Below are 15,888 nucleotides of genomic sequence, written 5' to 3'. Positions count from 1 at the left end.
TAGGGGTTTTTCTGTGATTTATATAGCATGAGCATACAATACTTTCTATCATGAATCATAAAGCACATTACATTTGCTAACAACTTGTTTTCAAGAAAAATCGTTAGTTTAGTAAGCATTTTTGAATGCTTCCCTAAAGACTGACATTTTGTATGCCTGGTATATGCAGTGATATTAATAATATAGTAATTATTATGACATTTGTTATTGTCATTTGGTGACTGGTGCTATGTGAACAAAGGCTAATTTTGTTTTCCTTGAAAGGAAAAAAACCTACTGAATAATTGTAACTTTCCTGTGCAACATAGCACAGAAAAAAAAAAAAATATATATATATATATATTAATACCATTCATAGGACATTCATAGGAATAAAATATTGGACAGATGAAAATTTGGGGAAAAATATCCACACAATGTTTGTGAAAATATTTTTCCTACTTACTGGCTGTTCTCTTACAATGCATTTTTTTACTTTTACATGGAATTGAGAACTTGAATTCAAGATTTTATTTGTCACCTTCTTCTAATAAACATCCCTGTTCTCAAAAGAAATGGATGGATGTTAGCTGTGCAGTGAAACATGAAACATGAGTGAAGAAATGCTCAAATTACATGTCTCTGTAATTGTGACTAGGCTGTGCTTCACACTGAGTGTTTCCAGACAGCGAATCCTTCAACCGATCTATGCCATTATGCTCAGGGATTGTTGGTTCTGCTATTTCTGACTACCCAGAGAGCATTGTTCTTGGCCATGCAACTCAGATTGCTTTCTAAGAAACCATACTTAATGTCCTTGCTCCATGTTTGTTTAGTCGTATTTACCTGTCTCACCTCATTTGTCACAGAAAACACATTAATGCTAGTACTCCAGCAAAGATGTAAGGGAGTTTGGGTTTGTTTGCCGTTTCCTGTGCAGTGACATTTCTATCTTGATAATTTTAAGTTCTTGTCTTCAACCTTTTGAAGTTCCAAAACTGAACCAATGAAATACAAATACCGGTGCTAATTTTAGCAAATCCTTTCCTGTTGCCATGCTGCAACAATAACCAGTCCTACAGAAGAATAAAATGTACAGTCCACTTCTCGGCTGCTCAGGTGGGAGAACAAATGTACAAGTTGTTATTGTCCTGATGTAGGATACGAAACAACTACATATTCAAATAGCACTCTAACAAAACAATACTAAGGTCAGTGAACCTTTTTTTCTTTTTGAATGAGGTAATCAATTGAAATTACCTTCCTGAAACCCGAACTCTTTTTATTTCTTTGTTCGTTCATTTATCTTTAGTGATACCTGTGGATTTCAGGTAAACATTAGCTGCAAGATTTTAAATAATTTTTCCCAGCTCAATGGGAAAGCTTCTATTTCCCTACATCCTTCTTTTTATGAATAGCCACAGCTTTCATTTTAAGAGTGGCTGCATGTTTTTGTGTAATTCCTTTTTGTAAGCTGTTAAGCAGCCCATTAATCATACTCCAAAAAAAAATTAAACTTATTGCAAAATAAGTACTTGTCGTACAAGTCTGCAACAAACTTATATATAAAAAAGCAAACAAACAACACCTTTAGGTTACCATATGTTGCCATTAAAAATCCACAAAGGACAAGGATTCTATTCAGGTATGGGTGATATCAAGCTCATGACATTCACTCCAGTTTACTTTGCTTATTGAACTGCCACTTTCTCTGCTTACTCCACTTTTACAATGGATCAAAACAGAACAGAGTCTGCCTTTTTCCATAATCTTTCTCTGTGTCAGAAATCACAGCTGAGGACTACATAAATTTCATTCTCTCCTCAAAAGACAGTTTTTACCATTATTGCACTCTTTTTTTTTTTTTTTTTTTAACAAGTTAGAAAATGCTTTGAGTCATGTTTCCTGAAAAATGATTGTCACAAGAACAACAGCACACTGAAAGGCACCCTTAGTTTGTCCCCCTAAGATAAAAGCACAGACTGAATTTGAACATACAGGCTTATGCTGGAGCAACATCCATTTGTACATGGGGACATTTGTAAGAAGCAAGTCTTCTGAATTTCAGCATTAGTACGAGGCAAATATTTCAGGTTAAATTCATGCTGTGGACACTAAGTGTATTTTACACCTTGCTTACCTTTCCTTCTTCAGTCAAGACTGCCTCATCCTTGAAAGACTGAGAAATGTCATTAACATCATACAACCTACAGAAACTGTCTTTGGTCATAAAATGGAACTGGCTGATGTGGGTTGACATCCAAAGGGACCTGGACAAGCTTGAGAAGTGGGACCATGTGAACCTAATGAGGCTCAACAAGTCCAAGTGCAAGGTGCTTCACCTGGGCCAGGGCAATCCCAGACAGGAGTGCAGACTGGGAGAAGAAATCACTGAGAGCAGCCCTGCAGAGAAGGACTTGGGGGTTCTGGTGGACAAAAACCTTAACATGAGCCAGCAGTGCGTGCTTGCAGCCCAGAAGGCCAACTGCATCCTGGGCTGCATCAACAGAGGAGTGGCCAGCATGGCGAGGGAGGTGACTGCACCCCTCTGCTCTGCCCTGGTCTCACCTGGAGTACTGCATCCAGGTCTGGGGCTCCCAGCACAAGACAGGTGTGGGGCTGTTGGAGCAGGTCCAGAGGAGGACCACAAAGTTGATCAGAGGGCTGGAGCACCTCTTCTGTGAATAAAGTCTGAGACACCTGGGTCTCTTCAGGCTGAAGAAGAGAACGCTTCAGGGAGACATCACCGAGGCCTTCAAGTACCTGAAGAGGGTTTGAGCAGATCATGATAGGACAAGGGGGAATGGTTTAAAAGTAAAACAGGGGAGATTTACATGTAGATTAGAAGTTACAAGGAAATTTTTCACTCAGAGGGCGGTGAGGCCCAGGTCCAGGCTGCCCAGAGAAGCTGTGGCTGCCCCATCCCTGGAGCTGTTCAAGACCAGGTTGAATGGGATCCTGAGCAACTTGGTCTGGTGGGTGACATCCCTGCCCATTGCAGGGGGGTTGGCATTAGATGACCTTTAAGATCCCTTCCAACCAAACTCACTCTTTGATTCTATGATTCTATGAAATCCATAGATAAAATCCAGGAATCAAGACAATTCAATACAAAAGGAACACTCAGACAACCTTGTGACAAGGACAATTTGATGTGCCCTTTGTTCTGCCTCTGCAGACAGACCTTTCTTTCCTTCTGCCTCTGAGGTCCTTTCTGTTCCTGCATTTTGGCAAGCATGTTGGCAGTAGCTGTGTGGGTAGCATAAACAGTGATATCAAATGTAAGCTTACAAGGAGCTAAAAATGGAAGAAGAATTAGAATACTGTGCTATGTGTTTTGTTATTGCAACCATTATTAAGATATAATAATGTTTAAGCATCTAGTTACATCTAGCAACATGCAGAAAATACATAGATCAGGACGAAAAAGTAAGGAAGTTGTCCTGAAATCTAGAAAATGAAAGATCTGGACTACAAAAATGAATATGAATAGGTCCAACTTACTATTAAGTCTGGGTTTTACAACTGACATTTGTTGCCTGGAAATGTTGCTCAGTGATTTCATCACTTAATATTGTCTGGATTTTCTGGATGTTTCAGCTCATAGCAAGTTGCACACATCTGCACACAACCCACACTCGATTGTCATGTTTATCTACTTCTGTGTGCAGTGATCAAGGCTGGCACTAGCAAATATGTATAGAGTGATCAGGCATATGCACTGTTCTGTGCAGCCTTGCAGATGGCAGAGTGGCTGCATGAGCAATACAGAATCTGTTCTCATATTTTCACAGTTTCCCAGACAGAATCATATAAGTCCCGTGTGAGTATGAATATATTATTAATTCTGCACACATGATCTGTGTATTTTAAGTCTACAATGCTGAGAAATACAAACAGCAACACAGAAATATAGCAGAAATACAAAATGTCCTGTGAATTTAAACCTGCCATTCAGACAGATGTAGCATCTAGATTTTCCCTGTCAGTCCAGATTTCCCCTAGATCCACAGCTTTTTCCAATATAGCTGCTACAATTCAGAGGACAGTCCTCTCCTCTCCCAAATTGTGTCGAAGAAGGCTGACCCATCTGCCTACTCCAAACTATCCCTGTGGCCAAGGCACTGTTTTTCTACTGCAGAACGGGATAAAGATCAGATACACTGTCAGTATAAGGAAATTCAAGGTTCAAGTCTGTGTCCAAAGAATGGTATTGAAACCCAAGTCTTCTCATAGGTCAGCTGAGGGCTCCAGTCCACAGAAAACTCAAGGTCTTCTGTTGATCTGAGTCATCAGACTTGAATCACAGTAGGGAAAGAGATGCAAGAAGTAGCAGCTAGAGAAGTTCTTGCTCCAATAAATATAGAACTATTTTTATAAGCTGGGACAGTTCCAACAAAATTATTACTGCAAAATAAACAATTGCTAGGCAGTTAATTCACTTAGTTCTGCTATGAGAGATATGAATTCAGGACCTATTCCCTATCAAGAGGATTATATTGCAGCTGAGGGCTGGATTCATCTACATTTCAGATGATTCCTTTCCTTTTGGGGCTTTCAAACTACAGAAATTATTCACAGATGAAGACCTGTACCTAGAAAAAGGGCCATTCCCCTTAATTCTGAGTTTTACTCCTGGCTGCTTGTCAGCTCATCGCCCAGCACCTAATGAAGGATTCCGTCTTAAGCACCTTTGTCACCTCAAATTTGCATGAAGAGTCCTCATGACTAATACAAGCCTGACGTCCCACAGAATCAAATGGCACATCCAAGTTCATAGGATCTGGCAGAAGTTTACTCCAACAAAAAATAACAACAGATTTCAACTATAGCCATAAAAATGACCTGCTGTCATGCTTTTTTGTTGTTGCTGTTGTTGTCATTATATGCAATTAATCCTTGGAAGAGCAAGCATTCCAAAAGGGAATTATCTGCTACTTAATGTAATGTAACACCCATAGAGTGGGAACATAAAGTCCTATCAAGCCACTTTGCAGTCAAACATGAGATCTCCTACTAAAGTGGTAATTTAAAAGTATTCATTTGCCTGTCCAAAATAGGAAACATTCAAGTGCTCTGAAGTGACTTAGGAATGAAGTAAATGAGGAGCTGTGAAGAAGATGGAAATGTATCTACAGGTCACAGAATAATTTAGGTTAGTCAACCTAAGAGAATGTCGTACACCGAGCAAGATGAAGGAGAAGATGAAGAAGAAAAAAATCAGTATTGACAGACTGAGCAGAAAGAAACCTCCAGTAGGGAGAATACCTTTTCTGGCTAACTATATACATTCAGGGGAAAAGAAAAAAATGACAATAAAAGAGCATTAGTAGAGCAGCATTACTGCCTCACTAGAGACAGAGCAGTTCAGAGCTCTGTTCAGTATGGACTGAACAAACCAAACAAAATAGTGCTGCATTTTTAGCAACAATTGCAAAAGCAACGTAAATGACAGACCATCTACATCCACATCTAACTATACCACAACACACACACCACATTAAACAGTACCTAAAACACCCATTCAGCCCTTTCTCCATTAAGTCTGTAATGTGCTTTTAGACAATTTATTTGCTTCTCTCCTTTAAAACTGCTGTTAGTTAGTCACAGTGGAGCTGTTAAACAGCCTGTTAGGGTTCTCAGTGAATGTCAGCCTGACACAATCCCAAGAAAATGCCTTATACCACATGAATATCAGTAGAAGAAAAAGTTGCATTTGGATATATACCGTAATTTGCAGTTCCTTGTTTGATCTTACAACCTGCATATTAGAGAACTGGCATAGCAATGTACGTGGCTCCATCTATAATGCTAAATGATGCAATAAATGTGCTATAGAGAAATCCTATCAAAATAACAGACAAAAAAAATCTTATAATTCATGTATTAGTGTTACATGTACATTTTTAGAAGACGATCTGATAATGTGTTTTCCAAACAACCTCACAGGTTTTACTTTGACTAAGTTACAACTGATACTTTTCCATGACAAATTTGATTGTTCATGGTCTTCTACATAAGTTCAATTATTTTTTTTTATCATGTACTGTTGTATAATACTTCAAAATTCTGGGAGTATCTACAAATGTATATATTCCTTATTTTAATGCAATCTTATGAAGCTATGTTTGTCATATTATACAGGTTTAATGACTAAATCACTACTGACTCCAAAAGTGACTGTAGTTTATACTTGCATTTCAACTTTAAGAGACTGTTTCAACAGACTAAAGAAGAGACATTTAAAAAAACAATAAACTCCAATAAACCAGTCTGTCAGTGTTTTGAGCCAATAACTTCTATAGGACAAAGTGAGATTATTATGGATATTAGGGGAAAAGTCTTGAATATTTGCTCTGACACTGTAGGTTGAATAAAGAATATATAATACTTTGCCTCCCCAGTAGTATTGAATTGCAAATACATATGGATAGTAAGAAATAATAGAATCACAGTATCAGTTACTTTTAAAGAGGTTTTGGGGAGGGGGGTGAAAGAGGATTATGAGACTAACCTGAATAAGCATCCAGCTGAACTGGCAGAGGTAAAGGTAATGCGTAACAGATGCAAGGGCAGAGCAACTTTCCTCTGAGAGATGTTGACTGAGGTAAGCAGAGGCCAGGAATGAAATCTATAAGGGAAAAATAAACACTTATTGAAACCAAACAAGATTATTTTAACAATAATGATGAGGGAAAAGATGACGTTATCTTCGGCTTGAAAGTAAAATATACACTAAATTACAGTTCCAGAGGCTTAGCAGAACCTTGGAAAAATACATTTAATATTCATCCAAAAGAAATGACCCTTTAGCAGCGTCAGCCACAAGACCAGTTTTACGCTTCTTGCAGAAAACTCATATCCGTTACATCCATATCTGAAAAGACTATGGAGAAATTTAATTTTTTTGTTTAATGTTACCCAGACTCTTTACTATGCAACACTGGACACCAGATTTTGAACCTAGGTTGGAGATTTTCCTCCATTAAAAAAGGAGAGACATTACCTTCTGATTTCAGTAAGGACAGAAATTTTATTGAATGGTATGAAAAATAATTTACTGATACTATAAATTTGTTGTGTTTTGCAAGTATATAATTCTTTTCTTTTTTTTTTTTCCCTGCAAATTGTAGTTGTGCAAATATATTGTTTACAAACTTTAACTGCTGTTTAGACTTCATCTGGACATACTACCTTCCACCTTTTCCTGCTCATTGTATCTACTCTGATTCACACACATACAAATCTGATTGTTCTTACTTTGCATCACCGTGAGAGAACAAGCAGGCCCACAGTTTTCCGGAGTCTGACTCTAGAATGTGTAAGATCTATCCAAGCTGTAAATTTCAGATAATGCTCATATCCAGGTGGTCCAGAAAAAGCAACACACCAGTGCCTGGAAGTTTTTATAACATTGCATATCTCAACACCCTGTTATGTGTAACTCCTGAATATCACATACAAAACTACTGTAAGCGCTGTCAGCTTTCAAAAACCCCAAGCAAACAAACAACAACATGCACAAAAAAAAAGAAAAACAAACAAACAAACAAACAAACAAAAACAAAAATCAAGCAAACAAACTCAGAAGGCATTAACTGCCTTCCACACTGTCAGACATGTAGCTGCAACATTATACCCCATCACGTAACATGGCAACAGTGGGTAAAAGTGAGTATGAACCTGTCCAGGATTTCACACTCACCAGAAAGCTATAAATTATTTTCCACAAACGTGCCAAATATCAAGGGGCAACATGTCTGTGGAGGAAGCAGCCAATCCATTGTCTAAGGTATAAAGGTATTCCACCACTGACGCTGGCTGCACTTAACGCTACTGAACAATACCAATATAAAACTTAAAATTAAAACACATCTTAGAAAGTTTCAGCTTTGTCTTCTGTGAATTTATTTAAGGAGGAAACAATTCTACAAGCAGGCCTCATTAAAGAATTACAGTGTGCACATAAAGAAAAGCTTAGTTTACCTACTGGATGCCTGCAGTAACTGATGATTTTTCACAGAATCTTAGAATCATGAAATATCCTGAGTATGAAGGGACCCATAAGGATCATCAAGTCAAACTCCTGGCACCGCACAGGTCTACCTAAAAGTTTAGACCATGTGACTAAGTGCACAGTCCAATCACTTCTTAAATTCAGACAGGCTCGGTGCAGTGACTACGTCCCTGGGGAGCCTGTTCCAGTGTGCGACCACCCTCTCGGTGAAGAACCTCTTCCTGATGTCCAGCCTAAACTTCCCCTGCCTCAGCTTAACACTGTTCCTATGGGTCCTGTCACTGGCGTTTACAGAGAATAGGTCACCTGCCTCTCCACTCCCCCTCGCGAGGAAGTTGTAGGCTGTGATGAAGTCCCCTCTCAGCCTCCTCTTCTCCAGGCTGAACAGGCCCAGTGCCCTCAGCCGCTCCTCATACATCTTCCCCTCTAGGCCCTTCACCATCTTTGTCACCCTCCTCTGGACACTCTCCCAACAGTTTCATGTCCTTCTTGTGCTGTGGTGCCCAGAACTGCACACGGTACTCGAGGTGAGGCTGCACCAGTGCAGAGCAGAGCGGGACAATCACCTCCCTCCACCAATTAGTAATGCCGTGCTTGATGCACCCCAGGACACGGTTGGCCTTCCTGGCTGCCAGGGCACACTGCTGGCTCATATTCAACTTGCTGTCAGCCACGACCCCCAGATCCCTCTCTGTGGGGCTGCTCTCCAGCGTCTCATTGCCCAGTCTGTACATATAGCCAGGGTTGCCCCGTCCCAGCTCTCCACGGCACTTGTCTTTGTTAAACTTCATGTGGTTGGTGATTGCCCAATCTGTGCAGATCTCTCCACAAGGCCTTTCCACTCTCATCCAAGTCTACAACTCCTCCAAGTTTTGTGTCGTCAGAAAATTTGCTCAAAACACCTTCTAGTCCTACACCCAACTCATTTATAAAGACATTGAAAAGGACTGGCACAAGAATGGAGCCTTGAGGGATCCCACTAGTGACCATCCGCCAGCCAGATGTGGCCCGATTTACCACAACCCTTTGAGCCCTGCCCATGAGCCAGTTGCTCACCCACCATATGGTATTTTTGTTAAGTTGTATGCTGGACATTTTGTCTAGTAGGATCCTATGGGAAACCATGTCAAAAGCCTTGCTGAAGTCCAAAAAGATCACATCAGCTGGTTTCCCTTGATCGACTAAATGCGTGATCTTATTATAAAAGGAAATCAAGTTTGTTAGGCAGGACCTGCCCCTCACGAACCCATGTTGGTTGGGACCAATGACCTCATTGTCCCCCGAGTGCACTACAATAACTTCAAGAATCATCTTCTCCATGATTTTACCAGGCACTGACATGAGACTGACAGGCCTGTAATTGCTAGGGTCTTCTTTCTTTCGCTTCTTGAAAATTGGCTCAACATTTGCCAGCTTTCTGTCTACTGGGACCTCTCCGGATTCCCAAGGTCATTGAAAAATAATTGAGAGAGGTCCTGTGATGACATCAGCCAGCTCTCTGAGCACCCTGGGATGGATCACATCCAGACCCATGGACTTGTATGGATCCAGGTGGAGCAGCAAATCCTGCACACGTTCAGGGTCAGTTGGGAGTTTGTCATTCCCACCATCATGGTCCTCCAGCTCAAGGCATCCCAGTTCCCGAAGCCCATCATCAGTGTTGAAGACAGAGGTGAAGAAAGCATTAAACGTCTCTGCTTTCCCTATGTCATTTTCTGTGAGGAGACCTTCCCCGTCAAGTAGTGAGTAGCATCAAGTTTTCCTTTCCATTACATAGAATACTATTTTGAGCAACAGCCCATTAAATTGTTGGTAATACAATTTGTAGACTGTGCTGGCTGCTTTAAACCAGAGTTAGTGAAAATGTTTTAGGAGATGTGTGGAGAAGGAGGTTCAATTATACCAGATGAGTTGGTATATATCTGAGCATTGTATTTATAACAGAAATGCACTCATACCCAGTGTCTTTTCTATAAAAATATCTTTATAAAGGCAGGCCCTGTTTATTGACAAACACTGCAGCAAATAGGTATCTGTCATGCAGACAATGTTATCTAAAAATGAGATGAAAGAATATGAATGAGCAACTAGGCAACAACTGGGCTAAAAGCTATTACAAGATGGATTTCATTATCTAAAGAAAACAAATGCACTTTTAGTATTCTGTGTGGAGTTAATGAAGGGTTCTGCTGGGAACTGAAGCCTGGCCATAGCAACACAACCACTTGGTTATTAAGAGGTTAATACACAGCCTAATACAGACTGCAGTTTGCCAAGTGCTGACACTGCTGAAACAAATGTCATTGTCTGGAGTGGGTTAAACACAACTGAAACTGGTGTGCAATATCTGCCTTCCACTGAGGATAAACACAAGAAATGTTTGTGTAAACAAATGTGCAGCACCAGCTCGCTCAAACCACACCAACAGTGCTTTTTCCAAATGCTTGTACTCACAACAAGCTAAATACAGCACGCAGGTGGAGGGGCTCTGCCACCCTTTGTTCCCAGAAGGTTTGTGTATATGTCAAGGGCAGATTGTCATGCTGGAGACAGAGAAAAAGGAGGGATGAAAGGAGAAGTCCTGGGTATATGTTTTTGGCACCTTCTGGGCTGAATGTTGGCTTGCAAGAGTTTTGCATCTGCAAAGAAAGTGTCACTGCTAGCTTTTTCTTGTGTTTCAATAAAAATTATTTTTGTATATTAAAATAATAATAAAAAAGAGGTACCTTGCTCTGCCAAGAGTTTTCTAACAAAACAAGGCTAAGAGGCCAAAGTTTTGCTAAGCTTGTGTTCCTCTCATGGATTCTGACCAATGTTGGTGAGATAAAACAGCATTGAAGCTGAAGTAATCACTCATCTAAGAAATCATTGTAATTAATATCATTAGAGTGTCTAGACAAAAGAAGAAAAAAAAATAAAAGTAGAAAAGGCAAAGAAATATCTATTATTCTCATATGATCCTTATCTTGCATCTTGGGCAGAACATACAAGTGCTCTACTAAGTCTTGGATTATAGCACAAGTGGCAAGTCATCTTTTGAAATGTTGGTACGAGAGGCTGTACTTGAACTGTGCTGTTCTGACAAACACTGGCTGCATCGTGACTCACACCTTAAAATGCAATGCATTGCGACTTACCAGAAACACCATGAGTGCAGGCCACTAAACAGGCCTCTCTCCTGTAGTCCCTGGGGTGTTTAGGGAGACATAAAAAAAAAAAAAACAACTTTCCAAATAAATTGTTCCTTACTGCTTACTGTGTCATGCCTTCTGTACTTCACTGAGTTTTAACTGCAGTGGGCAATCTTTTGTACTGATGAACCTCTGACTTAATAAGGGAAAGATGTACCCCATATTGGCATAAGTTGTTCCCTCTTGCAACATTAAAAAAAATAAATATTGGGAGTGTTCCTCTTGGTACCAATTGTTCATAGCTCTGTGTACAGAGACCATATGATTGCAAATGTCCCTATGCAAATAATCTTTGTAACCTGCCATTTGGTTCTATGCAGAGATTATACACATAATGTTTCTGCCTGCTACTCGTCAGTCTTGCCCACAAAATGATGTCACTAAGGATAATAACTGACTTAAGTCACTCGCATAGGAGGTTGCTCATTTTGTTAATTTGTACGTGGTATTTCTGTGCCACACACACTCAAAATCAAAGTGATAGTGTACCACTCAAAAGATTCTTCACCAGAAAATGAAAAAAAAAAAAGTAAAAAGCAAACAAACAAACAAAAAAAAACAATAATACACATCTGTTAAAAAGCAAAAAGATCTTTGACAAGGTTCCTATCTGACAGTCATTTACTCAGTAAATTAACTAAAGGATACTGCAATTCTTTTGTAAGATAATTACCTAGCAATTATATGCAAGGAAATTAAAACCTGAACATTCAACCTAAGTCCCCAGCATCAAATTAAAAATGAATAAAAACCAGACTGTTTACAAAACTGAACATTTGTGTATGAAGAAGGGTATTTTTGAACCATCTCACTCCTTAACTCCTTAGTTACGAGCCTTCCAGTTTCCAGCTTGCACTTGTTTGTGGTCAGCTTCTATCTGTCTGTTCTGCTGGAAGCCTCTCCTGTGTTAGACAGCATTTCCTTTTCCCTGGGGTTTGCACTGCCATGAATTCAGGGAAAGCTGTTCTTGTGCAGAAGTCTTTGCAGTGTGCATACCGGTTTTGTTCTCCGTTTCCACACCAATCTTGCTTTGCTTCTGTCGTGACAGCACTCACTCACTCAGACTGGGATGAAGAAAAGTTGCAGAGTCCTCACAAGATTCTCATCCAGCAATTTTCCTAACTTCCTGTCTTCCCTGAACGTGCTTCTGCTATACAGCATTACCGTTACCTCATGATCATCTGCTACACCCAGCTTTTCTTCTCGTTTCAATGACTACCTCTTGCCAGGCAGAAATGTTTTGCTATTAGCCTGCAAGTTACGACTTTTCCCTTCGGTCTAGCAAATAGCACTGTATTTCATGATTCAGCCTTCAAAGCTGCTCACATCTTTCTCAACACTACCCAACACCACTTTGTAGTGTCAGTGCATCTCTATGCCGTCAGTGCATTTTGCCCAGGCACGTTGTTTTCTGTTCCATGGACTGGTCCCTTCGTATCTATGAAATGCTTCTCATCATTCACTGCTCTCTCACAGCTGTCTTCTTCCCATTACTCTTCTATTATTATTTTACTAATTATGTGACATGTATTTATCTCATCAAAGAAAAACATCAGAGTAGTCTGGCCTGATCTAAGTTGAAACACAGGGGAGGTCTTATTATACCCTTTATTTATCTCTATGCCTTTTGATACTTTTTTTTTTTTTTTCTGTCATATTTTTTCTGAAACTGAATTACTGGTCCTGCAGTCGTCAAGATTACTTCTCCCTTTTTATCTATTATTTTTCAGTCACGGAGTAGCACTCTGAATTGAAGGACTTGTGAAAAATACATGCTACTAGACCTGCAAGGTCTCCTACCAGCATTTTCGAAGTCAGGAACGGGGATGCTTCTGTTCCAGCACATGAATGTACCTATCCTTCAGGATATGCCTCATGCCTCAGCAGCTGCAGCCTTCACACCAAACTATTCACTCTATCCTCTATCTTGCCTTTATTCCAGTGGTAATCTTCAGAGTCACTCGCTATCTTCTCTGAAATTCTGAAGATTTTCACTTTGTTAGTTTGGAGTCATAATTGATATATTTCCTGCCTTATAGCACTTTTTTTTTTTTTTTTTTTTACCAGAAATTTCGCATTTTATCTTCATTTATATAACTAGAAAAAATACCAAAAATTCCACACAAGACTACACTATTGTCATATAATGTGACTAACCACATGTATATGGCATATTCACTTATGCCAACTACAGGTGATGGGGAGAAATCAATCAGCTATTTCTATTGCTAAAAGAATTTATTAAAATATGAATTCAGAATTATCAGAGCTAGATTTTGTTTGTTACAGAAAGTTACAGAGAAAGCCTAAGTGAGAGCTGCCTTTCAAATGTTGTATAAAAGAAGAAAAAGGAAAGACATGAAGGTAGAATTGACATTGACCATGCCAATCAGCCAAACAATAGTCAACTGAGAAGTAGGTTGGCTCAAACTTAAATAAGAAGAAAGAATACATAAATTGAGTACAAAATAGCAGTAATTACGGCTTGCTATGGTAAGTGTGGATATGCTACCATATGATGGACTTTAAAATGAGAATAAAGCATTTGATGGATGGAAAAAAAACCTTATCTTTACTTTGAACCATAAAAGTAATGATCTTAAACTGTGTACGTCAGACCAGAATGGATTGTGCCTGTTTTTGGACAATTACAGTATGTACAAAGCTCACATAATTTACAGCAAAATATAATATTTGGTCACTGTATGATCAAATCGAGACTTATACATGGGAAAATTTACCTGTGCACAGAGTTGAGTGCCTTTGAAGAAACTTAAATATTAATGAATTGCTGATTACTACTTTTAGCATTTCTCCTTCTGAGTGCAGGCAACAGCACAAATGTGGTTCTTCAAGTAGCATTGAACTATACAAATTTGCAATGGTACCCTTGGTAAATGGGCAATGCAGATTTTCATCAGCTTTACCAAACAAGTATTTCTCTGTGTTTAGAATTTTAAGAGTGATAACTCCACATAGACATCCAAAGTGTCAGTATTTCCTCTTCTGCACTTCAGCCTGCACTGCACCTTCCACCAATTGTTCTGAACTTGTTTCTGCATTACAGTGGTTAACAGGGTGCCATCTTCTCCAGGACCTTTCCACAGAAATGTGGTACATTTACTGCATTTGGAATACTTTGATGAAAGAAGATCACTTTTTTTTTTTTTTTATATTTAAGTGATTATTTCTCTTTGTTTTTTATGGCTAATTATATTGTATCATCTATTCCTGGTCAGAGAATGAAACGCCCAATAAGGAGGACAGGAACAAATTCTGTTGAAATCCATAATAAATTAACCATGTTCCTCACGACTTGAACCAGTCCATCTTAAGATTCTGTGCAGATATTTTAGCCTACAATTCAAGAAGCACTGACAAAGAAATATCTTACAATGGTCAAGGCATATCTGATGTGGTATTAGCTACACAGCTCCTTCACAAATACTAGAAAACTGATGCTTTCAGCATTGGTATTGTAAATGTTCAGATAAATCCCCTAAGCAGTGAATAAAGGGTAGAAGTGAAATAATAGAGCAGTGAAGTGTAATCAATACCTGTTGTAATTTTAAGAATTGCAACAAGTATTTTCATACAAGAACAGGTCTGAGAGTAACAATCTTTCCCTTGCATTGGAAGAAGAGTTGAGGAAGCAGCCTGTTGTTTTGGGGAAAAAGAGGGAGAACAAAAAGAGAGCAAAAGCCGTGGAGATGGGTAACCCAAACAGGTGAAAAGAGCATCGAGCAGCAGAACAGCACAGGGTGGGTTCTGGAGGAGCACGCCAGGAGAGGTCCTGATGCATCTGCTGGTTTCATTTTCCCATCCAAGCAGGAAGCACCCCTGCCTTCTACATTTCTTCTCAGACTTCCTGAGAAAAATATCCTTTCCCACCAGGAGAAACCCACACACCGAGCTGACAAATGAAGAGCATGTCAGTATACTCACGCTGCATTTTTTGTAATTTCTGCAAATTCCTGCCTCACAGTAAGAATTTGCAGAGCTTTACACATTGCCTTCTTCTAGACATAAATGTCTTCCTGTAGGTCTTACAGAAATGGATCCTGACAGTGGCCATTTCGTCACACTAAGTAAAAAATATTTGCTTTATTAATTTTATTCTTTTCTAATCCAAAATTCATTTATCTGTTCCAGAAAGGAAAAGATTATCTCCTTCCTTGTACAACTTGCTTATATGCATTTCTACTAAAGAAGAAAAGAAAACAAAGAGCCCAGACACGTGCTATCTGTCCTTATACCAACAGAATCTCGTAAGAGGAAGACTATCACAGGCCGAATTTACTGTGGTTTGTTGGACTTAATTGTGATGAACAACAATGTAGGAAAATAAGCACATAAAAACTCCCATGTGCTCACCGAACTGCTCTCTTCTGCTTTGAATTTACTTTATATGGGTAAAAGTCCTGGGGTACCCTCCAGGACACAGGGACACTGCTTAATAATAGTGCGTATGAATCATACTTTTTGTTACTGCTTGGTAGGTCAGGACAGAACCGATGTGAGCCAAGTGTTCTCTCTGTGTTTCGTGTTCTGATATTAAATGCTGGGACAAAAATACCAACAAAGGATGTATCAAAAATTCTGGAGATTTATGGACACAAGCAACAATTCTAAGTCAGACTTCCTGGAAAAAGTAACAATACAACACACAGCATGTTTTAGAGCACAGAGACAGAAATGTTA

At 39.3% G+C, this 15,888-nt stretch overlaps 1 protein-coding gene across 2 annotated transcripts in view; it reads right to left on the bottom strand.

Moving 5' to 3' along the window:
* Nucleotides 1–15,888, bottom strand: part of ADGRV1 (adhesion G protein-coupled receptor V1) — a 285,031-nt gene that overhangs the window by 86,964 nt on the left and 182,179 nt on the right. For both annotated transcript variants that reach the window (XM_068666972.1, XM_068666973.1), the window contains one exon: nucleotides 6,494–6,610. In XM_068666972.1, coding sequence (XP_068523073.1) covers nucleotides 6,494–6,610 — 117 coding nt within the window. The remainder of the gene's footprint in view (nucleotides 1–6,493; nucleotides 6,611–15,888) is intronic.

The sequence above is a fragment of the Anas acuta genome, chromosome Z, assembly GCF_963932015.1.
Source record: "Anas acuta chromosome Z, bAnaAcu1.1, whole genome shotgun sequence".
NCBI lineage: Eukaryota > Metazoa > Chordata > Aves > Anseriformes > Anatidae > Anas > Anas acuta.
This window is presented reverse-complemented; position numbering and strand designations above follow the sequence as displayed.